At 38.2% G+C, this 25,879-nt stretch overlaps 2 protein-coding genes across 5 annotated transcripts in view; one reads left to right on the top strand and one right to left on the bottom strand.

Moving 5' to 3' along the window:
* The first annotated feature begins 14,077 nt into the window (after positions 1–14,077).
* LOC134648619 (probable DNA replication complex GINS protein PSF2) lies at positions 14,078–16,377 on the top strand. The gene is made up of 3 exons (XM_063503109.1): positions 14,078–14,398; positions 15,095–15,365; positions 16,300–16,377. Exons 1-3 carry the CDS (start codon positions 14,154–14,156, stop codon positions 16,375–16,377), a joined length of 594 nt encoding a protein of 197 aa, XP_063359179.1. The 5' UTR covers positions 14,078–14,153.
* A 3,938-nt stretch (positions 16,378–20,315) lies between these two features.
* Positions 20,316–25,879, bottom strand: part of LOC134648614 (TNF receptor-associated factor 4) — a 117,528-nt gene continuing 111,964 nt past the window's right edge. For all 4 annotated transcript variants that reach the window (XM_063503101.1, XM_063503100.1, XM_063503103.1 and 1 more), the window contains 5 exons: positions 23,783–23,944; positions 23,148–23,297; positions 22,546–22,704; positions 22,072–22,332; positions 20,316–20,676 (listed from right to left, as the gene is read on the bottom strand). In XM_063503101.1, the coding sequence (XP_063359171.1) occupies positions 20,323–20,676; positions 22,072–22,332; positions 22,546–22,704; positions 23,148–23,297; positions 23,783–23,944 (1,086 nt within the window). In that variant the 3' untranslated portion in view covers positions 20,316–20,322. The remainder of the gene's footprint in view (positions 20,677–22,071; positions 22,333–22,545; positions 22,705–23,147; positions 23,298–23,782; positions 23,945–25,879) is intronic.

Raw genomic sequence — 25,879 nt, 5'->3', positions numbered from 1 at the left:
TATATGATGTTTCAAAGTATTTAATGCGTTTTTTTAGGTTATTCATAGGACCGGTACAGTCGGAGTGCAACCCGACTGCAACTTATATGGGAACTGCACGCGGACGTTGTAGTTGGCGTGCAGTCGAAGTGCAATCAATCAATCAATCAATATTTTTTATTGCGAGAACATAGTTGAATTATGTACATAAGGTGATAATATTTTCAAGAGCTCCCATACAAATTGCAGTCGGGTTGCAGTCCTTCTGTATCGGCGCTGACATATCAAATGACTTGTATTGTTTGTTTTCAATTGTGTATGTAATTGATTTAAATTATTGTTTTTTTATGTGTAGATGACTTTTCTAAAGTTCCTTGTGAATTAATAATTCATGATAAATGTTACCCCACGAATCAAAGCAACCCCAGTTAATGGAATTATGTTTACTTGAAAAATAGAAGTGAATTAAACTGTATGATTTAAAAGAGATTAATACGTATATCAAATACGAGGTATACCTAAGTGTAGTGGCGCATTCATGACAGGTATAAAACACTATTAAATTAAATATATGCAGCGCGAATATAATAAACAACCGTACGTAACGTAACATCACCTACGAGCGCGCCGTTACCGCCATCTGTTGCGTGTAAAACGAATTTATTTATACATCTAATTGTGCGCGCGCATTGCACTTAATTCCGCTAATATTACTAAAAGCGTTCTGTGGAAGAGCCGTAAGGTTTTAGTGTCGAGGGAACAGCGCCATCTGTCTCTGGGAACTGTTATTAAAATTGGTTGCTTTATTTGTTTGTTTAACGGTTATTTGCGAGGGTGAGAACCTGCTTAGTTTTGAATATGGATTATAACATTTATAACAAATATAATAACCTGAGGATGGATTGTAATAAATAGAAGAGGACTGCTGAAAGCCTGAATTAGCGACAAAGAAACAGTCGAAATTGCCAATAAAAGAATAGTGCTTAAATTATTTGTGTAGATTTAGTAAGTAACATTGTATATATGTATTTTTTAAACATGACTGATTGAAGCGTATTCTGATCATAATAAGAGTAAATGAATTAGATCTGAATTTATGTGTGGTTGTCAAAAGTGACTTTTCTGGTCGAGATCTATTTCATAACCATTTATTATTATTATAATACGTCTCCATTATTCTTACGATTCTACAATCGTAGCGCTACGCCGTAGCCGATAACATACACTTTCCGGTGTGTAGCGAAAATGCTTCGAAGAGGCGAAATTAGGTACATTGAATAGGTTAAAATTAAAGCAATAAGGTCATTATTAAAAGAAATCGCACTGTCTAAATACGAGTACTTATGCATATTAATTCTGATATTTCTACTCGTTTTACTAAATAATTTAATCATATGAAATAATAGGTAGGTATATCTTTTTCCATAATAATCGGTATGTTATGCGGTAGTCGGTAAACGAGCAGACGAGCTGCCTGACAGGAAGCGGTCGTCGTCGCCTATGGCACAGAATAAATAATAGTACTAAGTACAGAAAACTCACTCTCTAACAAAACGCGTCTGTTACGATCAGCACAGATATGGCCGCTAGGTGGCGACAGCGCCACGCGCGGCTTATGGCTTTCCCCAAAATTGGGGCCGAACGGATGTACTTTTAGCTACCTGTAGCAAAGCGACGAAATCGCGGAGTGAGACACGCCTGCCTATGGACATAAGCAACATCATAAGAGCCAAATAACGGCCCTTTTTAACTTACCTAATAACATAATTATGATTTTTTTTTATTAGCCTATATGAGTGTCCCACTGCTGGGCAAAGGCCTCTCCCCTTGATTTCCACGACTCCCGATTTGGTGTTTCCTATATGTTATGATATGCAAGTAATATATTATTTATTAACGAAATTTAGTGTCGGTCTAAAAGTTAATTCGGTATTTGTTTATTGATATTCTATCAAACCATAGAAATATGACTTATGCGCATGCCATTATGCAAATACAACCAATATTAACTGGCATGAATAAATCTAATAAGGCAATATGGCGGCAACGAATACAAATAAACAGTCATATTGGTGATGGACGGCGCCATAACGGGCTATAAAAGTGAAACTTGTCAGTTGCGCCATTATGGCGTATACCGCTGGGTTATAGCCAGAGCTATCCACAATGAGAACCGAGTACATGGCATGTTAGACAAGATTCAATATTTTATAAATTGAAGATGCTGCATTAAAATTAAAATATATCCGACCACGCTAACCGACATGGCAGTGACAATGCATGCATATCCTATACGAGCGCCATATTTGACGTATCACTTGGCGGAAAACCAGCGTGGCCGGATTTTGATAATTGATTCTTACTTTGTACAAACTTGCGTAGACTCATACATCTTCAACAACATTTCAAGTATTATCATTACATAAGCATTGAAGTAAATCAGATTGATTATGAAGTTTTTATGCCCTTTTGAGTCCCGCTCTCCGAAAACCAAATTTTGAGACTCCGAAGTCCTTTAAGAGCAGTATCATAACACTGATAAAAGTGTTCTTTTATTAGGTATAGAATTAGATAAGTATAATAAATAATAAAATAAATAATAATAAAAACGTTTATTTCAAGCAGAGCCCATACAATTTTGTTAGTAATAAAGTAAGTTATGTTTAAATTACAACTACAGAAATAAGGTTAGGTACATTCAGATGGCAACTGCAGCAGCGTTAACGGAAGCAAGCAATTTCCTTGACTGACTTGAATCCGTTATTAATGTAGGTACTTACTTACTTTCCCGGATCAATGCTGCAACAGTAACGCTGCTGAGGTCGAAATCCGAATGTCACCTATAAGTTCTTATGTAAACCCTATTGTAGAAAATGTCAGATACCCACTTCTCAACTTCTCACTATACAATACTTTCGTCTAATGTTTTAATACAATGTTGTCAGATCCGCAGGCGACCGTACCATGTGTTGCCTATTCGATTACGGTGATACATCGCTGATATACCACGTCAGAGGGGGCTGATTTATATTTTATAATTTTTGGGGGTGAGAGCTTGAGATAAGTAAGTGCACGGTGCATGTGTGGTGCAGCGTGCAAGTAATGCCAAAATTTAGTAAATTATTATTTGTTTTACTATTACAGCAGAATTCAGTGCTTCTTCTACTAGCAAGGGGCATCATAATATGAAATACTAATGTGATCATTTGATATTTCTATAAATAAAGTATTGTAATGGGTATGGTATGTACTACCTTAATAAATATTAATAATAGAAATATACTTACTTAAACAAAACCTACTGTACTGCTTTATTGAAATAAATTATTAATGTCCCCTATTAGAATATGTATGCTTTATAACAATTATAATGATGTCCCTTGTTATAATCTTTTTTAGTTTCAAAAATTTTTGTAATCTTGTGAACAACACACGTAAAAATCCTTATACTTTATATTTACTATTTCTGCATGATCAACCTACCTACCTATGTATTAGTAGGTACTTCGAGAAATTTAAAGTAGGTAAATAACACAGAGTAAACACAATATCCACAAAATTAGCGCAATAATCGTAAAACAAAACAATACATATTTGATAAATTCAAGAACCATCGCAACGAAACAGAGTTGAAACACACGAGACGTTCGCACAGACTAACATTTAATTCCGCCAATTCCATCAAAAACCGTTGTTTAGTGCAAATTAAGTGCAATTTAACCCTCAAAAAGCATTTCGGCATTCCGCAACAAATTCTATTCCAAATTGGCGTCGGATCCGCGCTCGAGATGTTTATTCTGAGGGGAGGCAAAATACGCCATTTGAATGCATGCTTGTCCGTCAGTCACGCCGTATCGGGAGCCAGCGAGCGAGGCGCGTGTGTCTAACCAACCACAAGACTCAAACCTTTCACACCCCCTGTATCACCTAACCGAGCGGGGGAAGTAAGGGCAACACGGTACCACAGCGGAGACCAAAGAAAATTGGATGCAAAATCGAACGAGGCAACTTGTCACATACGCGATTAACCCTGATTGTGATATAGGCTCGCGGGATAACTGTTGATTTGATTTTATGTAACAGCGGCGTCTGTTTGCACGTTTATTGCTTGTAAATTCGGTCGGAATCGAACTGCGAGTATAAAATTGGCGGTTAAACGGTTATGATCGCGTGTGGATTTCGGTTATCGACTGACAATTATTTAGGTGTTTCGGTTTTATTCGGTTCTTGTTCTGTTTAGTCGTGGTAACTGTTCTTAGAGTCTCGGAAACCAATTTGATGTTACTCATGTTCTATACGTTGACTTCTAAATATTTTGATTGTACAAATCCAAACATAATAAATAAAACCTGGGATTTCTTGATGAAACAAACTGGCAAGGACCTGTAACGGTACAGTCACCAGCAAAAATATATGACGGTCCGTCGTCCATCCGATATATTTACATTTACAGTGGAGAGATATTTATGCCAGATGAGAGTAATCACATAATTTTGATTTTTATGAGTCGTAAAATATATATTTTGAAGCGACCCGATCCGATATTTATGCGGATACAGACTAACGATGTTTTTGCCGGCCACAAAGCATCACATATTTTTACCGAGGTTGTGTCGTCATATACTTATGCCTCCAATGGAGCACCAGATATTTTTGCACGGCTGCCCACAGTCATATATTTATCCTGGTGACTGTACGTACGTAGCCACCTATGATGAGACTTAAGTTACAAATCGTTTAAAAATAAAATTACCATTCGTTTTTAAACACTGGCCACGTTTTACCATTCAATTTATAACGCGCAAAGCGGTTGAAATTAATGTCAGCGGTCAAATCATGAAACATTTAAGAATTTTTTTTTAAGTATTTTTAATATTTCACTGATAACTGCAATATGTATAACAAGATAATAAACTCGAGGATTTTTTTAGGAGGGAACTCTTGTCTTTTGTAACTTGACATATAAGTTACAGCCTTACAGCACATGCTATGTAAGTAATAATAATATAACCCTCGGAAAAATTCAAAATCAAACAAAACATTCCGACCATTACGGCAACACGAAACACATTCCATTCAGAAGTTTGCAGCGCCCCTCTCATACGTCCAATAAATAAGGGGGGCAACAAAAACTCCACGAAGCATCACCTCCGCGTCACCCTGTTCAGATTTCATTATCATAAAGAACTGGAGGCCTTAAAACCCCCTACAGTCTAAAAGGTGACGTATACCGACCATTCTTGTGAAGACTTTAACAGCGCTCCGCTCCGCTCTTTCCTCCCCTTTCTTTAAGTAGGAGGAGGAGGGCAGGGGAGACCAGACTTGGCCGGCGGGTCGGATTCCCTAAGCGGGCCGGTCCCCGCGTCGAAATGTGCCGTAAATCGTCATAAAACTGTCTGGATCCATGATGTGACGCTGCCCCGGGGTAATTAGAGCGCAATTTATAGTTTCGCCCGCTCTCCCCTTTGGCCGGGCGACTGTTTCGACAGTTTTTTGTTTAGCTCGCGGTCATTACTCGCATATTTTCAAGGAAGTTTCGGTCATATTTCAATTTCTGTGGATTATACAATTTGTACATTCTACACTATCGGTTACGAAAATATTGCATTATGGACAAATTTCACATTTATGAGAAAACTATGTTTAAAATCTTGGTTTTTTTAAGATGCAGTTTTTAATTTTATAATGGCACATAATTGACATAATATTACGATATTTATGATGATGATAATGATAATATTTAACAACAGATTAGTAGAACTTATTTTTTACCAACTTTAAAAGAACTTTTTTTATTCTTAATTTTACAGGACCCTTGTCTCTTTATGGTTTTTTTTATCTAGTTACTAACCTATACACAAACTTTACATATCTGTAAAATCACAATCACAAACGTGATGTAGGGGACAATTGTGATTTGTGTTTCAACTTTCAACACTCTGTTTTCTCAAACTTAAATGAGGAGACGTGGAGAGATGTGGATGCATGGTGAATATCTGTAACTACTGTAAATTATACCATTAGGTATATTTTAACGGTTTTTACTTACCGATATAAAAAGACAGATGATCGATACTGTCAGAAAGTTAGTTTCCTAAACCTACTACTAAGATTTTGATGCAAAAAGACGTTAAGCTTGAAACAAAACTGGCAAGGACTAGCCATTTCCGTAATATATAATATGTAGGTACTTTACTTAAATCACTTTCTCCGTGAAATAATTGTATATTTTAATTAGATAATTACTAATAGTTATTAATTATAAAATAGATTCGGGGAAAAACCGACCAGTTCGTCCAGTTCCATGTTAGATCGTATTTATACGTAACATATTATACTTGCCTAAATCTGTAATTGTTGATGACATAGTAAAATATTCAAAACAATCATAAATTTCTTGGTTCTATTTCTTTATTTCAATAGCTGTAACTCGGAAATGACGGAATACCTATACGTGATCGGTTTTTACCTAACCCGACCACGCTATACCCACCGATGTCTCCTCTCGGCGTGGACGCATGCCTAAACTATCACAGCCGTGTAAACCTAGATTAGATGTGTTATCGCCTTCGTCCCGAATACCAATGGCCTCATCCCGCCCTATCGCGTCACGTTCAAATCATCCTATCATGCGCCTGACGGACACCCGTCCCTACGAGCTACGTGACTCGCTTCCGAACATAGAACATACGATAAATCGCTAACATTGCTCCAAACAACCAATAACCCTCCGCACCACATTGGGCGAACTCACCCCGCGAAATAACCTGCATTTCTTAGGCTACGGCGGGGGAAGGCAGACCAAGATGTAATGGTGGCGAAATATGGTTCCGTCATTATTGAACGATGTTATTGCTATTATAAATAAGGATCTCATGATATTGTGGAGATATTAAAATGCTTTGTTTTGGCTACGAAGGGCGTTAGTAGCATGTGCGGATAGCAACTTGTTTGTCTTTGGTTGTTCGCTGAATGTGAAACTATTTGTTTTTTCATTTATCCGCTTCATAAATTACAAGTGAACTTGGTACATTAGTAAATCTTATAAACTGATAATGATCGAGTATATAATAGTAGCTTTTACTTTGGTATGATTTAGCTGAACGTGATGCAAAATTCGGCTTATTTATGCGCGCCGAAAGGGTTAAATTAAATTTACGATTTACGTGCCGTGCCATTCACTTTAAAGGCAGGTACTAACTTGGCATAGGATTCATGATACATTAGGTGCCTAATATTAAAAACTATCACCACCCGTGACTGTTTTCTGTCTTAAATTGTTTACGGAAGTGAATATAAAAATAATTATTTAGAAATCATTTCACCACCGTGCCCGTCTTTTCCCCAGTCACCTGTAACGCTGACATCCCCCAAGCCCTTTAAATCTATATCCACATTCCTAAAGCCAGTAATTTTTCTCGACAACAAAGTGCGCTAATTAAAGTGGATGCCTGAGGTAAATCTGGCCGGCTTTGGCCTGACTTCCTCGCTAAGGATTTTGTCTCGAGTTCGTCTTGTCGCTACTGTAACAAGATCTCTATATTCAGAAGGTTGATACACTGAAAGATTATGTTTGCATAAAACAGTAAAAATGTTTTCCCCACATCAGCTCGTAAAGGCTGTCTTTATTCTTCAAAAACTGGTGAGAAAGTTGCATTTATCCACTAGAGTGTCAAAGTAATTTGATGCAAATCGGGAGTTGTTTCGTCATGTTCATGGTGGATTTGGCTTTTAAGTGATAGTTTTGAATGATAAATATTTAATATATTTTAATAGCGTTCATTTGGATTTCATCTGTAATGTTTTACAGTATTTTCTTCGTGTTGGTGTGGTGAAAAATTGTATGTTTCATTTGGTAGCAAAGATTGCTTAACGCTCGTGTCTTGAAACCCCTGCAGCGCTCAAGATTCCACTTCTTGTCATTTCGACCCGCGAGCGTAGCGAAATCGGAGATCCTACTCCACTGGTTTCATCCAACAATGCGCGGATTGCTCTGGAACACGGGCCGAGGACGTATGAACACTTTTCTTTTTTAATCGCGCTTAAGTCTGATTTACGCGTCACGAGATTTGTCGGAGGGACGGATGCTAATGGCCCGTGTATATCTCGTCGCTGACAGCGCGGTTTGTAGTTTTTGTGACGGTGGTAAACAAGTGTGCGGCACACTAGATCTTAAGATGAAAGAGTGGACGACTGTTTCAATATTTTCCATTTTCAAGAGGCTAGCGCTACTTATCCACTAGATTTGACCACATAATATTTAGGTAGCATTAGGGAGCTTCTTCTACTTGTAAGCTATGAAGTGGTATTATGTAAGACTTACCCATAGTAGTTCGCGCGGCGTCAGACAAAAAAACGCCAGAGTAAATACAAGACAATTACCACAATCACTCACTAAACAGTGAACGTAAACGATACAGCATACGCAACTCGCAACACAAAATGATAGTGTCACCACATATCACAAATCAGACACAAGAAAATATAAATATTGTTAATCAACAACTCAACAAACTCACGTCTTTCAAACACACTGACACTGACATGACAGTTTCAGAATTAATCTTAAAATTGCTCGCTTAAATAATTATTAACAAAAAAGGTTTTTCTATGTCTGTGCGGAAAGAGAAGAGTCGTGGATTGTATTGGGCCCTTGGAGGATATAATCAAACGGAGACGCCATGTCTGTAATTTTCTGTACAAAACAGTCTGCCAATTTTTGCGGGGGAGGGGAACGTCAAATGTATGCGTAACGTAAAAATAGCCATGTCAGATAAACGTCAGTCCATACATTGTGTATGACCGTTGGCCGCCTATTTTCGACAGAGGGGAAAGCCCGTTAATGGCTACTCCGTTTAGTTGTATTGTATCCTCCAAGATTGGGCCCCATACATCACGACTCTTCTCTTTCCGCACAGACTCTACATTATTATAGTCAAGTGTACAAATATGGGTACACTCATCACACTCAAAAATATGTCCCATAGCTCTTATGTCGGCGAATTAGAACAATGGGACATATTTTTGAGTGAGAAGTATGACTAGTATGAGGTTGACGTTGCCGGCCTTTACAGATCCTATTCTGTGACCATATTTCCTACATGTAGATTAGAAAAAAATAAAAAAATACGATGAACCGTCATCTTGGAGGATACAACTAAACGGAGTAGCCATTAATAGGCTTTCCCCTCTGTCGAAAATAGGCGGCCAACGGTCATACACAATGTATGGACTGACGTTTATCTGACATGGCTATTTTTACGTTACGCATACATTTGACGTTCCCCTCCCCCGCAAAAATCGGCAGACTGTTTTGTACAGAAAATTACAGACATGGCGTCTCCGTTTGATTATATCCTCCAAGACCGTCATCGATAAAGTCAGTCCATGAAAAGTCTGCAACGGATTTGATAGCCCACGCAGTGCACGTGTTATTTTAAACGTCAAACTTCTATGAAATTATGACGCATAAATGACACTTGCACTGCCTGGGCTATCAAATCCGCTGCAGACTTTTCTTGGTCCGACTCTAACAGCATTTGTATCTTTAAAACTTTAAACGTAATTATCTCGAAACTCAACTTTTAAAGTTACATGAGATGCGCGTGACATGACACGGCAGTGTAGTCTTAATCCAAAACGGTACCTTAACTGTACAAACTGCGGTATCCCTGTATAGGTACCTGATCTGTACGCTCTGTTCTTATAGGTTTGATTGGAGGTTGTATCGGTCCGGAAATAGCGCGGGCAACTGTTCATTCCACAATCCACAGTTTAGCTAGGTACCTCGAGCTTGTAATTGGTCAGTTATTGTAAAACTTGTAAAAGTCGTTTCGACTCCGTACTTGCATGGTTCAAAATTATCATTTGATTTGGAAATTCAGAATTAAGGGGTTATTACATGTATCCTGTCGCAGGACTTTTTCTCTTTTAACATACATATATTATATTACCTATAAAAGATATAGCTATATGCCTCTCAGAGGAATCTTCTTCAATATTTTCTGACTTTACACATCTTACATTAACCACTGAATCTCTGCTCAAAACTCATCCAAACCCACCCTCAAGCGCACCAATCAAAGCCCTCGGTTCATTAAACTCGGGTAATATTTTAAAACCATTAAACGTATCCAAGCAAATCAAACGGGAGTTGAGCAACATTCGGCGCGTTACTCATCGGAATCGGCGAAGTTGCCCGACTTGTTGGCCGATAAATCGTGCCGATCATAACGGTATATCAGGCTCGTCCATCCGTGGTAATTAACGTCTTAACTGGGGATGTGGAAATCTAAATGATTTTCGGTTGTAAAAGTAAGGGGGTAAAATTCTTGGTTCAAATCGGAGAACCGCTTCTTAGAAGGTATAGTCGCCATCAGATATATCGGAACGGCCAAGGTGCTCACAAAAATCTAAACACGCCTCTATTGTCAAGGCGTTAGAGTTCGTGTTCAGATTTTGTGAACACCTCGGCCGCTCCTATGTATCTGATGGCGACTGTACAGTCAAGAGACTCAAGGAGTAGCATATAAGTAAATCCAACTATTATGCGGCAAACATATCTACCATTCTCTGGAAGCTTAAAAAAGATATACCTATTATAACTATTACAGAGCTTCAATAAGAAAGGATTTCATGAAACTCCTTGCTTGGAAGTTTGTAACGACTTTTATGCGTACGAAGTCGCGGGCGAAGCTAGTCGTGAAAAGAATCTTTATATAAAAAGTTTCAGCCACAAATACAGATTGTGGTGAATACGTTTAAGAGGGTAATTAAGTGAATTATTGTTATCTTCGCGGCCGCTGCACAAAACTTCGCAACTTTCGTCTTCAACTTAAGCTGCGGCCAACCTCGGCTCGGGGGATCGCTTCAATTGTTTTTATTAATAAGTTGCTTTTTATATCTCTTTTTTTTTCGATTTTTTTTTAGGTATTTTATACATATTTTCTATTATTATTACTTACTTAGATGACATGTAAGCCTGCGGTGGGGTAAGATTGAAAGGTTTTTATGGGGGGGAAAGACAAAAAATCGTCCATATACCAAAGCATTACGAGCGACTTATCTTACCCCTCATGAAAAAACCTTTCAATATTACTTGATATTAACCTACCCCGTACGCACATTATAAATAAATTCGGTACTTATACTAAGTCGGTAGGTATTAATAATAGAAAACAACATAGGTAACTATTTTCACGACACCTAACTATTGTTGCATAATGGATTAGATATATTTTGCTATTTTACAGCTTGTTTTCAAATTTAGTGACCATTAATGTGACCATTAATTATGAAATTTAACTATTTCTGGTGTAGGTAGGTATATCTTCATCGAATAGCGGTAACTTGTGTAAAGGATGTCTCACGCTAGAACGGTCCAGGTTCGGGCCGAGGCGTCCGACGCTTTATTTTCTATAGAAAGCATCACCTGATCACCGATCACCCGACAGAAATGGAAGGGTCGGATGCTTAAGCCTGGATCCGGACCGTTCTAACGGGAATTATCCTTTAAGGCGTAAGATTCTCATAAAACTTGAACCCGCAAAGGTTACGCGCAACTGCATCCAAACGCGCTTAACCTCTTAACTTATCTCCGCCAAACCTTAGTAATTTAAATCACATTTGCGCCTACCGGGAGCAATTAGCCGGATAATTACTTACTTGCGCAACTTACTGCTACTTATTATGGGTGCGTTCAGATTTTATGGTTGGATAGTGGATTTGGGGTAAGTTACTTTTAATTATTGCACTCTTACTCTTACATACCTAGAGGATATTCAGTAGGTACTTGAGACTCAAATAAAAAATAAAAACCGGCCAAGTGCGAGTCGGACTCGCGCACTGAGGGTTCCGCACCATCAACAAAAAATAGAGCAAAACAAGCAAAAAAACGGTCACCCATCCAAGTACTGACCCCGCGCGACGTGCCTTAACTTCGGTCAAAAATCACGTTTGTTGTATGGGAGCCCCACTTAAATCTTTATTTTATTCTGTTTTTAGTATTTGTTGTTAAAGCGGCAACAGAAATACATCATCTGTGAAAATTTCAACTGTCTAGCTATCACGGTTCGTGAGATACAGCCTGGTGACAGACGGACGGACGGACGGACGGACGGACAGCGGAGTCTTAGTAATAGGGTCCCGTTTTTACCCTTTGGGTACGGAACCCTAAAAACGGGATGGGATATATACCTATACGTAGAGTCTGTGCGGAAAGAGTCTTCGACTCTCTCTCGACGACGACGAACGACTCTTCTCTATTAGTCTGAGTATTAGACTCTATGTATAATAAAAGTTGACGGCTGGAAGTGACATGGAAGTGACCTTCTTAAAAAATGTGTTTCACCCAAAAGCAAGATCTTTAGGTTCTAGATTGGCTCTTGGAAAGTATTATTTTAGATCACAACTCTTTACCACACTAAACTTAACTTTTTTTTTGTCAATAATCGGCGATCGATGGAATTGATCGTAGAATGAAACACTAGTTAGATAGTTTCTACCTAGCTATCGATCGATGCCGTTGATCGATTATCGATCGATTGGTGTGGTACTTAACACCCTTAAAATCTTGTGTGTTGTTGTTGCTACTCTGACATAGGTATCTGTTATCAATGAATAACGACATAAAGTTTAGGCGCGAGAAGTAAAACTATAAATAAACAACGAACACATCCACGTAAAGAGTAGCAACATTTAATCAGAACACACAATATTTATACCCCAAGCAACTGTTACTTATTTACACAGACCTAATGCAGTGGAAACGAAGAATTCGCTCTGAGTGACACACAGCGCCATCTATCGTTGAGCGGCGTGACTAGCGTACGAATCGCCGCGCGCCCCGCCAGATGTCGCCCTGCTATGCTGACTGTCACCGAGACATATTTATGGGCAAAAAACGGCGTTTTCCACAAACGGAATGGGTTTTAAATGACTGGGTGAATTTGCGCGCGATCTCACGAATTTGTATGCAGATTTAAGGAGAAAGATGTCTGAGGAGACAATGTGTTTTTTCGTTCGTGCAGACAGATTTGTTATTTATTTTCCGTGCGAGTTTGCTTTTATTTTATAAATCTTCCGCACTCACACTTATTACACGTTCTTGGCGAGAGATTAACGGGCCTGTTTATTTACGATAAAATGTGTGTCTACTCCGGAAAAACACCTAGCACAAATCTTTTTATTTACCCATAGGCCATAGGTACTTAATTTTAAATGTAATCATAATGAACTTAATCAAACTAAATATCTTAGTTGAAAGCGCGTTGATAAGCAGAATCGGGATGTTATGAACATAAACTTGCATTGAAACCATTTCCTACAGAACAGCTTAAATTAATGTTAATAAAACAGGTACCCTGCCCCATCATAACTTAAACTACGACACTCAGCACCCCGAATTTCCGCAACTACACATAAAATATCCTAGTGGTACAAAGTCCTTCAACAAACCTTAACTATAGTCTATGCTATGACAGACGTTGGGGAGGCAAAAGTCCGGGCCCCGTCATCCCATAAATATTAACCGTCTGAGACATTGTCAACCGTCCACCCTAATTTACTGCTAGTAATTAGGAGTTTGCACTTTGCTCGAAGCCATTTGCTTCGATCGCGTCATAAATCGACTTTAATTTCTCACGTACTGGAAATAATGATCGTCTTTGTTTAGTTTTTAAATATTTTTTCTCCGTTTCCAATTGAAAAAGTTTGATCTTGGAGAAATGGTGTTGTTGAATATTGTAAAATGAGGTTGTTAGCGACATCTATTAGAATAGATTACCTTTCCAGCGAGAGTTTTAGAAAGAGGAGCCTCACGTCGTGTAACAAGTTCGCGGAGACATTGATAGATGGCGTCGTTATTTAATTTTCGTTTTATAACTTCTTGACGTTTTTTCTGCCCGTATGTAAATTATTTTAAGTGTAAAGTTTACCTATAAAATTTATTTAATATAAAAATACAGAATTATTTTAGTTGACAATCGCACCAGTCTACACTAAACTGAACGCGTCTTTATTTTCCCGCGCTTGTTTCTTTGACATCTAACCTCACTGTCATAAACTCAAAACTGTCAAATCAAACCTGCTTTCAGTGCTTTCCGGCTTTTGATAATTGTTTATTTACTTATTTTACTGATAAAATTGCAGTGTAAAAGCTTTAAATCGAGTAAACAATGGATCCTTACGAAATAGAGTTCATTGGCGAGAACAGAATAGTTAGTATCATACCGAATTTCACTTACGACAAAATCTACTTGATTTGCGGCGAATTTGGGCCTTTCCGGGCGGGTTTGCCGATGAACGTGCCCCTGTGGCTGGCTGTCATGCTCAAGCAGAAGCAAAAGTGCCGGATGGTGCCTCCTGACTGGATGGATATCGAAGTTTTAGAAGGAATTAAAGAAGCGGAGAAAACCTCCAAGTTAGTTTTACTTTTGTTAAAAAAATCTTTATTTTGTTGAGAATGTGTAGGGCCATCTCTAAATTCTCCTGATCCGAACAAAGAATTAAAAAAACCTGGACATTTGGCGTAAATTGCATTTTTTCCCTGGACGTGTCCTCACATAAAAAGTCTCCTGGTTTTCCCGGACACTTTATGAAAACCCCCCGGACGGCCTCCAAACTAGGACAAATCCGGGGAAACCCGGACCGATGGCACCCCTAAGAATATGTCTTGTGGGTATTAGATTATGTTTGTTTGATAATTCTTTAGATATAAAGCTCTGTTTTTTTAATCTTTTTGGCGTAAAATCATGTTTGTGAAATAAATTTCACTCAAATTACCACTGGAGGTGTTAGCTTCTATTTTGGCGTCTATGCATTACAATGTACTATTTATTAGAAAATAACCAGTTGACACTCTTTTTTGTGGTTCCATTAAGGTACAAACACTGCTCTTAATATGTTGAAAATGTTAGGAAGCTACTTTATAGTCTGATCTCAGCTTCCTAGTACTGTTATAATGTAAAGTGTCATTCTATGGAACTTGCTAACTATGTAAACAAACCGTCATAGTGAAATTGTCAAAAAATATGAATTTACTAGTGACTTTTGTTTACATAGTTAGCAAGTTCCATAGAATGACACTTTAGTAAAATAACTTTCGTTTACCTTCCAGGTTATTCACAAAAATGCCAAATGAACACTACATGGTGGAAGCCAAGCTCATCCTCGGGACAGCCCCTGAGGACGTCCCCCGAGCCGCCGAGATCAAAACCATAATAAAAGACATTTGGGACATCCGCATGTCCAAGCTGCGGACCTCCATGGACGCGCTGATGAAGGCGGGGGGGCGCTACGGCAGGCTGGACCATTTGACCATGATGGAGATTAACTCGGTGAAGCCCCTGCTGCCGGAGGCGATGGATGAGTTGCACAGGATACAGATGGTGAGTACTAATAATAATAAATCCTAGGTTAGGTTTTTTATAATGTGTTTATATGTATTTTTTATTGTTTTGTAAGTGTTTATATATTTTACTTTTATATTCATATTATAAATAACCTAACGTAAGAGGAAAAATAAATAAAGGGATAATAATAATAAAAGACGTTTATTCAAAGAGTTTGAACATAGGTACATAATAAAAGTACACAATAATGCTTACAAACTAATTGAAAGGGAAGGTGGCTCAGCTAATGTCTGTGCCAAAAGACTACGGGGCACAGCGGCCCTAAAGACTTCCAGCAACTCAACTACTACTAGTGCTCAAATAGTTTACGGAGCCAAACAACTTAGTTCCTTCATCCTTGGAACATGACATTTGAGATGAGCAAAATCTTAAAAACCTTTTTCTACTACATTATTTAATTTACTACCTAATCCAGTGATGGTCCAATTGACACTAAAAAGTAGCCTTAAGGCTGCCTGTCCACTGGAGGTAAAATTTCACCAATAGCGCAAAGAGGAGCAGAGATTTTATGCAATTCTGTTAGTGGATTTTTATCGTACTATACTTCTTATTTATATAATACTAGCGACCCGCCCCGGCTTCGCACGGGTTAACAGATTATACATAAACCTTCCTCTTGAATCACTCTGTCTATTAAAAAAACCGCGTCAAAATTCGTTGCGTAGTTTTAAAGATCTAAGCATACATACAGACAGACAGACAGGGAAGCGACTTTGTTTTATACCATGTATTGATAAAGATAAAATTGGATGTTAAAATAATGTGTTATTTCTTTTGTAACATGTTCACTGCAGGATGGGAATCAAAAGACCCCTAAGCTTACTCCACAACTTACTCACATTTGAGTTTCATTCATTTAAAATTTTACATATACTTTTATTGGTTTCTTTGATTAGCAATTAATTTTCAGTTGACATCGAAGACCATTCCCTCGTCCAGCCTCAACACCAGCTCTTTCAGCCAGTCTGGAAACTCGCAGAACTTATGAACTTGGCTTACTTACATACTTTCTAGATATTAGTATTTCTCTATGGTTATTGATAAGTTAACATACCATCTGGAATTAAGTGATCTTTGTTTATTGTTGATATGATTATAGCATTTTAAGATTTATTGAAGTATTTTTATTTTACTGTTAAATTTCATAATTGTATCCATAGTATCAAAGTAAATATGGATCCAGGTCCCAACTAGATATAGGTACATATATGTAGGTATAATATGAGTCAGTTAGATTGTCTAGCAGAAATGTAGGTATATCTGGTGAAAAAATCGTGGCGGGTATTAAACACAGATGGTATAAAAATTATCTGCCAGATATAGAACCAACACATTTTTATAAATATCCATAATCAAATCAGCTTGGATAACTAAACTTTCGAATAATATATGTTCAGGCGTTGAATGTTTCCACCGAGTTTCATGAAATTTAGTAAGCAAGTTTTCAAAAATACATTCATCGTCGTTTTGTACCTAAGTTTTCAAAATGGCAAAGCTATGAAGGGTTTTCGATGCCTACAGTGCGCAGCGCCACTAGTTGATACTGAAAATGGCTGCAGTAAGCATCTTATCTTATCTTATCTTGGATGGCAGGATTGAAAAGACGAGAAGGGAAGCCTAGAATTACTTATCTCAGCCAAATAAAAAAATAATGCGTCGTATGAGGAAATTAAAGAAAGAAATGATTGTCGATTACTCCACCGACAAGAGCCTTTTAAGTTATGATGATGATGATGAAGCATCTTATCAAACTATGTCATATTCACGATTGCTAAAATGTAATTGATTCCTTTATCTACTGTCCTGCTCCAATTTCGCGTTTCTAGTCTCATGTCAACTTTCTGAGCCTAATTGATAACCTTTTATTAGTTATTGGCTATTATTGCTCCTTGTAAGTATTGTAGAGTACAGTCAGCAGCAGAAGTTGCTAAGCGGGCGAGGTGTTCAAAATGATCTTGACGCGACTTTATTGTTAAGAGAATAAGAGCGTGTCAAGGGAGTTTTGAACACCTCGCCCGCTTAGCAACTTCTGCTGCTGACTGTACCTATAGATAAACTAGTAAGAGTGACAATAATGCTTTCAAAACAATGTAACTTGTTATCATTTAGTTATAATTAATAATTATGCTAGTTGCCTAGTAAAAATACAAAGTAATGCAAGATGAAATTGACCGCTGAAATTGATGGCGCTGTACGGGTCTGTACATTATGCTGTAACAAATTTATCAAGCGTAACGTTTGACAATTTTGTGACGTATGGCGCCATTTACTTAAGCTATCATTTTTTTAATGATATAGGAGGCAAACGAGCAGACGAATCACCTGATGGTAAGCGATTACTGCCGCCCATGGACATTATAGGTCGGTTGCACCAAACCTACTGACACCATCAAAGCGTTTTCGCTAAATTTTATTGTAGGTATAGAAAGTCCGTGATGAGTGATGTTAACCAGTCCGTTAATTGTGGTTGGTGTGAAAACCGGCCCTGTGTGCCATTTTACATTACCTAACCATAGATAATGTTTATTATCTTTCTTTGGTTTTACGCTGAATTGCTATATAGGGTACTATACTAATGTTTGGCCCCCTCCAATACGGTTGCACCTTAATGGGATCCCTGGTGAATTTTCTTCAAAATAAAGGCGAATGATAGTATCGTAGGGCCAATTACTGGGTAGTTTACCCTAAATATGTTTAATTTTAGAAGGAAATGCAATAAAATAACAAAAATATTTTAAGAAAAAAATAATATATTTTTATCTTAATTCAAAGTCATGTACAATCCTTAATGCTAAGCGTAGAACTTAACTTTAGCTACTCTAACTTAACTACTTTGTTAGTCTTATATTCGTTAGCTAATACATTATATACCTACTAGTATATTGCGACATGAGGAATGAAATTAAAAATTATGCAAAAAACTTACTTCAAAAACAGACCAAATTTACCAAAATAAAATATGACCAAATTGACCATTATACAAAAAATCTGTTATGATATTTGTACCTATTTTCCCAGAAGTATTTTGAATAGCCATAGAATAATTTTAGATATTTCTTTTGAAAAGCGCTTTAGAGTTACATCTTAGTGAAAAAACCGCCGTCCTACTACTTCAATTCAGTTGGCTATTGAATTTGTTCATGATGTAGTATTACTCTAGGTAGGTATACTTGGTCAACCAGATCTTGACAGTAGAAAAAGGCGGCAAATTTGATAAATGTAGGCGCGAAGGGATACCTATCGTCCCATAGAAAATTTGAATTTCGCGCCTTTTTTTACTGACAAGATTTGGTTGACCAGCTATACCTACCAACATTTAGGTAGATACCTATTTGAATGTTTTTAGCGTAAAAAATATTCAGAGGTTAAACTTTGACTAATGGTGGGCTCTTTGTTAGTTTATGTATCTACTTGTCACATAATGAAAGGCATTACAATACGAGTGTGAGTTTATGAAACAAGCGAAGTGAGTTTCATAATATGAGCACATGAGTTTAAATGTCTAATTATGTACAGTTACATACACTGCTTTATTTGATCAAAAATGGGTTAGCTAATCAGTAAAATAAAAAAAATATATGTAATTTTGATTTGAGAAAATAGGAAAACTGTTACAGAACTTATTATATGTTTTAATTGGAATGTATAATTACCGTTGAGATTAGTTTAAAGCGAGCTTACAAGAGATCTGACAATTTAACAATTTAAAAAACGATACACACCAATCATAGAGAAATACCAATAATTAGAAAATTATATACAAAATAAATCATGAACGCTCAAACATATTTCAAATTAACATTTCTGTGTTTAAATGATTTTGATAAAGGAATCGATGATAAATGCCTAAATATACCTACGCATATAACTACAGCATTGTGCTGTTACATGTTGATGGACTTTGCTGTAAGAAATGTATGGAGGCCTTCAATTTGTGTTTGCCATTTGATTCTGGTAAAATATTTTTGGAAAAAAATAACTACAATTTAAGCTATTTATTTTCTAAGAGACAAACATAAATTTTTGGCGCCATTTTTCTCATTTCTCCCCTGGCAAAGTCATCACTTTGGTCTATCTCCAGCCTTATAACACACAGATGAGACTTTTTTTTTTAAGTAGAAAAAAAAACACATATTTACAATTTTTTGTTCCTCGATAATGTTGTATTTACAATAAATTTCTCAACTTTTATGGATAAATTATTTTTTGTTAAAACAGAGTTCTATGTACAAAGATCTGCCGAGGTAACCGAACTTGGCACGTTTCAAAGACAATTATTTTTAATCTGTGGGTCAGGGGTCGTTGGCGTTTTTCAAAAAGCCTTTAATATTAGTCTCAAGGCTGACAAAAACGCCTAAACGCAGCTTATTTGACAACACACTATTTTTGCAGTGTCCTATAAAAACGTGTGTCCTTTCTTATGGCACTTATAACATTTTAATTGCATGAATTTCTCAAAGCGATATACACTATTTGTTCAAGTAAACAAGGTTCAATTATCTTTGAAACAGCTCCGTTCGTTACGTCCGTCTGTCGGCAATAAAATTCAAGAGATCTTTAGTGAAAGGATAACAATGCATCAAATGTGCTTCTACCCTACGATATTTACAAGTATTCACATAAATAACCTAATTATAATATAAACTTAATTAATATTTACATTAAATCTATGACTTTTAAATATTGTAATACTATATAACGATGACTAATTTAATTTTGTGCGGTATTCGCCAGTATGTCTTTAATTTTCAATAATCATAATGTCAGATGTCCTACTAAAAATACCAAAAACGTATTAAGTAACTGTAAACAAAATTACAAATTAGTTCAAAATAGCAAAACCATTGATAAAAAAAAAATATTGTTCCCAAAATCAAATTACTGGTATAATCGGTAGTCAAAAATTTGGGCAGATCTGATAATTTCTCTTAACCTAAACGGCGACAATTTTGCTCGGATCCACCTTAACCCTCAAGAACATGACGTCATCCTTCACGAAACTCCTCTTCTTCAGCATCTCGTGCGACACGAACCTCGGGAACCCGAACCCAAGCGCGTCCGGCTCCTTCGACGGTCTTTGGAAGTTCTTCCACGTGGGGTCGGGCACGAAGGACTCCACGATATTGCAGGCTCTGTCTGGCGAGGCGCTCTGGTCGAAGAGAGTGAAAGAGACGGCGTGGGCGAAGGGCCAGCGGAGCAGGGCGTCGTACTCGCCTGGTAGGATCTTGATGTAGACCGACATGTGGGTGGCCTCGCCTGCACCGTTGCCGTTTAGGAAGAGAGACGCCTGGAAAGAAGGAGTTAGGTTAATTGTTGGTTCATGACACATTGTTGGGTATAAAGTTTATTTCATGGAAGTGTGATGTAGTATACTCGACTATTCCAACAAATGTTCATTAGATAAAAGACCTGTGGCATCAAACGATTTCTAAACGAAAAAAAAACCACGCAAAAAGCTAGTCCGATCGAACTGTACTAGTTAACAGATGATACGCACGTTTTATGATTTTTTTTAATTATTAATAGGTATTATAAATCCGAGAGTAGCTTTTTGTCTGTTTGTAATCTCTTTGCGCTTAAACCGCACAATCGATTTAGATGAATTTTCCCAAAGAGATGTTTTGAGTCCCGTGGATGGACATGGGATAGTTTTCATCCCAAAAATCATCCATGGGTCATGGAATCTATATAGAAGTGGTTTGGATATAGGTACTATAATTCTACTTGGACGAACTCGTGTGCAGAAGCTAGTTTTAGAATAATTGACATGAAATTTTAGCTTATTAATACACCATGTCAAGCAAACAAAGACATCGTAACAGGATTTATGAGCAAACGATATAATGTTGTTACGAATAAGTGTGTCACCGTTCTTTGATAGTCGGTTTAAATAAGGATCAGTGAGTAAGAAGTTATTTTTGTCGTGGCAACAGTGAATCAAGGAGCGTGTTGGTAAACAAAGAGCTTTGGGGTTGTCATTGCAAATTGTCATGTTGAACTAATGTGAAGGAAATCAATGTGGTATGAGAACGAATTATACGTTGCTTAAAGTGTAATACATACAATATTGAACGTAAAAAAAGCAACAACGGTTGCACTCCGGGAGTGCCGATAGAAGTGAAAACTCACCTCACTATGTTACCGATGCCCGGTAACACGATACATACGTTTAGCGGAGGTATTCTATTTATTTATTATATATTATTATCATTTTCAAATAAGATCACACTTTTTCATCGACATGTTTATTTACATACTGCCATGACAACGTCAAATTATTTGAACATAGGTAAAGAGTCTCGAAAAGGAGTCCGCAACATAGATGTCAAATAACATCGAGTTTTTCTTTATCGATTTAAATGCCATCTAAATTATGAGGGGCCACCTTACGCCTCTTACGGTCACGCGATCGCCTCACGCTGTCTCGGGTTTATAATTTTTTCCCCACCTCAAAGAGTGCCCAGCGCCGCTAAAGAAGTTTTCACTTCAAAAATGTCCGAAGCTTCAACAGAGCGACATCGATAGATATCCGGGCAAGCGAATCGCATAAAACCCGAACGCGATTCATAAGAACCGAGTCCGCCATCTGCCACATCGATGCTTCCGAACGGGGAAGGCGGGTTACGGTGGGGGACACGGGGAGATTTTTATTAGCTCTTCAATAAGTCACCGAACAACTAACCTGCAACTTATATCCGTACTGGGTGGTGTAGAAGGCCGGCGACACGAGCTCGACGCCGTCCTTGCACTTGGCGTCGGCCATCTTGGCGGCCCAGTCGGAGATCCTCCACACGAGCGCGCCGGAGCAGTTGACGGCCAGGCGCGCCACGGCGGCGCGGAGCGCGTCCAGCTGGCGCGCCTGCCGCGCCGCCAGCGCCGACACCAGCGCCAGGTGCGCCGCGCCGGACTCCTCCGTGTGCCGCTCCAGCGCCGCCCGGGTGCCCTGAGGATGATGGGTCAGTAACATAGTAAACTGTCGAGTTTCACCGTCTCACCGTGTCTTTACGCTTTATAAATAACGATGCAAAAAACATCAGAAGCGGAGTGGGGATCCCTTTCGTGGATTCTGAACCTATCGGGCCGCTCTGTCCTCGAATAATGAATAAAACTACTTATTTCTGGAACTTTAATCTTGCCGGATCGACCGTGAACTCACCTTAAACCGACAGCCGGCGTCTCTGAACGCGCAGGCGCCGGCGGCCGAGCAGTGATCCCTCAGATGTGTCTCTAGTTCATCCCTGGTGGCCGCGGCGGAGCACTGCGGGCACGGCACCGGCGCCCGCGCGCACGTCGCGCCGTGCGCTGATACTGTGTCCTGGAAAAAAGAAAGATGTCGATATGAACCTCATTATCAGTTAGCCGAACCTCAAACGCGCCTATCTTTTTAAGAAGTCGTGTTTTTAATTTTTTTAGTTTCCGCGTCTCAAAAACATACAGGGAGATCGAGAAAATTAAGGTTTCTTGGGGTAATATATGTAGGTATACCAAAGATCAAAAATTCAATGAAAGTTGATCCATACAAGGTGAGTATATTCATTGTTCTTGAATATATACTATATACTCAAGAACAATGAATATACTATATAGTATCTAATGGATTTGGGTTAAATTCATAAATAATGCTTCTTAAAATGTCAGATGACAAAGCAGGGAAAGCGACGAAATACCCAAACGCCTCCGTAAAAGTAGACTAGAACCTAATTAAATCATCTAATCAATGATGTAGATCGAATACGAGTACCTATGTAAGTTCTTTACCTGTGTGTACCGCTGCCCGCAATGTCTGCAAGGCACGAGCCGCTTGCTGCAGTGCTGCTGGATGTGCTGCTGCGTGTGGCGGCGCTGCACCTTGGCGCCGCACTTGTTCTCGCAGTACACCGGCTCGTGGCCGCAGTTGCCTTGGTGCTCCTGAAATAAGATACAATTGATGGTTTAAATAATTAATGGCGGAATTTATATTGTAAGAAAAGTCATCTAAGTATTACAATCTGGAATCTTTTTAGAGAGATAATGAATGAGTAGCATTGGTTGTGTTGTAGAATACCTACTTAAACGACAAGGGGGAATGTCAGATAGAGTATGAAAAACCTAACGACGTTCAAATTCACGCAGAACCCAATAAGATATTCGGCCAGAGCAATGACTTGAGGCTCTTTCCAGTGTTTGAAATAGTGGAACAACAACCATCGAGGTGTTATGGATTACTGCACCGATGCAGCAAAAAATGTACGACGATTGTGCTTGGTAAAGAAATGAGCCTAGGGAGGAACTGATTTTCAGCAGAAGAGTTTGAGTCATGACCTTCGGAACCACTAAAGACGCATGGTGATAAAAAAAAATCGCATGACATAGATCCTGCCTGGCTTTAATATTAGAAGATAAAATGTCCTTACCTCAAGAGCGCTCCCTGAAAACTCCTTCCCGCAATGATCGCAGTTAGCCCGTCTGCGAGCACAGGTGTACCGGAGGTGATCCTGCATCAGCACCCGCGGTATCATGGCACCGCACTGCGCCGCGCACAGCACCGCGTCATGCTTGCAGGTGTTCAGGTGCGCCTGGAATATGACAAGGTTGCTTTTAAGATCACCAAATTGTTTTAGAATTTTCATAAAGATAGAAAGAAAAAAGTTAAAAATATCACGACATTATAAGGCTTCGAAATGAGTTGATTGCTATAAAAAAAATCATTTATTTCAGACCTTGAGTCCATACACTTACAACTAACTAACTACAAACTAAATTTAACTTAAAAAACAAAGTTTTGTACGGAACACTAATAATATGAGCTAGACTATAAATAGTGTTTGACAGGAGCCAGGCACATACACCGGTAATAACTACATACACTCAGCCTAGCCACCACCGAGTGTACCCCGGCCCAGTGCGCAAGAAGCTGACTGTCCATCCTGTCCGCTATAACAGTCAGGAGACTGTTGCGACTGTCCCGCAGGCGCCGCAGTGCAGTCGCGGAGCGACTACCACCTGCAGCGATAATACCTGTCTACTTACATATCATTATCATCATGATGCATTTAAAAAGTAAATTATAAGGATGATGTGCTGTTATTCTTCACTAGAAAAAAAATGGCAAAAGAAGACGAGTCGATTATTAAGCTCATTGAATATCGACTTGAGTCTTTTCGGTGGACGAGTATTTTTAGAAATGCTAACCATAAGTTTCTATGAATGTTAAGAAAAAAATAAGTTTAAGATCGCTTGGAAAATTTAATTAACAGATTCCAAATTCGTTGCCCTATCAACACTGCATCCGTAAAAGGTGTTCAGTGTTAAGGAAAATTAGTCCACTCCAAAATCGGAATAGTCATACCAGTTATACATGACAGAGTGCGTTAGATTGCGAAGAAAGCGTATTAATCTGCGTAAAACTTTGGAGAAACTTCACTCGTTCGTGCGTAGGACCCATTTGAAATAATTTCTCCAGTAGGTAGTTCGGAAAAAGTTTCTTATGTATTTTTCAAGGAGTATATTATGTAGGACATATATTTCTATTTCTAGGTGCTCGTATACCTATGTTACTTAAATTAAGCCATTTGTAAAGATATCCTTGAAAAATTCTTATTATATATAACCAATCAACACCTATTCCGATTTTCTACATTGCATTGCTCTTCCGAACATAAGGTATTAAATAGTTTAAAAAGATATCTTATTGTTTCACGTTGATTATCGTTGTTAGTTCCAGATTTTAGCGATGGGCCGAAGTGAGTATTCTAAATTCGAAACCACGACACGGCTGCTATTCAGACACAGTCAATAAAAGGCAGGATCGGAATTCTAATCCGTAAATATTGGACATGTTCCTCCACAAATACTTCTACGCCGCGTTAACGTAATTGACCGTCAAACTGATTTGTGTTGGAATGCTGCGATACCGTGTCTTATCGGATATTTTTGGTATAAAGCACCTTCTACTGATGAATAACAGACAAGTACAACATATTTAGAAGAAATAAGATGACCCCTAGAGTTATTCCTTGAGGGACTCCAAACAACCAGAAGAGAACGAGACACTAAATTTGAATTGTAATTTTCGGAGAGAGTATTCATTATGCTTATTGAATGGAATTCAAGTGTTACACTCTTAGATAAAATAGGTCTAATCATGGTAGGTACACCAATAAAATAGTAAAAGTCGAGTAAGAAAGCCTTTCCCATGCATTTATCTCGGAATACCGCGAGACTACCGAAATTAACAAATAATTTATGTCGTAACTTTTGTTTAAAGCCAAAGTCATTAACACGCCGTCCATTATCCAAATTAACATGAACATGTAAAGTAAACACGATAAAAAGTAACTTAACAATAAAGCGAGATATAAGTGTGCCGTGTGACGTACTATCGATACATTGAGATTGCTCGTGGTCTAATTTCACTATCACTACTGTCGCACTAAATACTTCTCAGTATCACAATAACAAAGCCTAGAAACCTACTTCAATGGAACCAGCCTGTCAAAAAGTGACACTAA

Source organism: Cydia amplana, chromosome 6, assembly GCF_948474715.1.
Source record: "Cydia amplana chromosome 6, ilCydAmpl1.1, whole genome shotgun sequence".
In the NCBI taxonomy this organism is placed as follows: domain Eukaryota; kingdom Metazoa; phylum Arthropoda; class Insecta; order Lepidoptera; family Tortricidae; genus Cydia; species Cydia amplana.
This window is presented reverse-complemented; position numbering and strand designations above follow the sequence as displayed.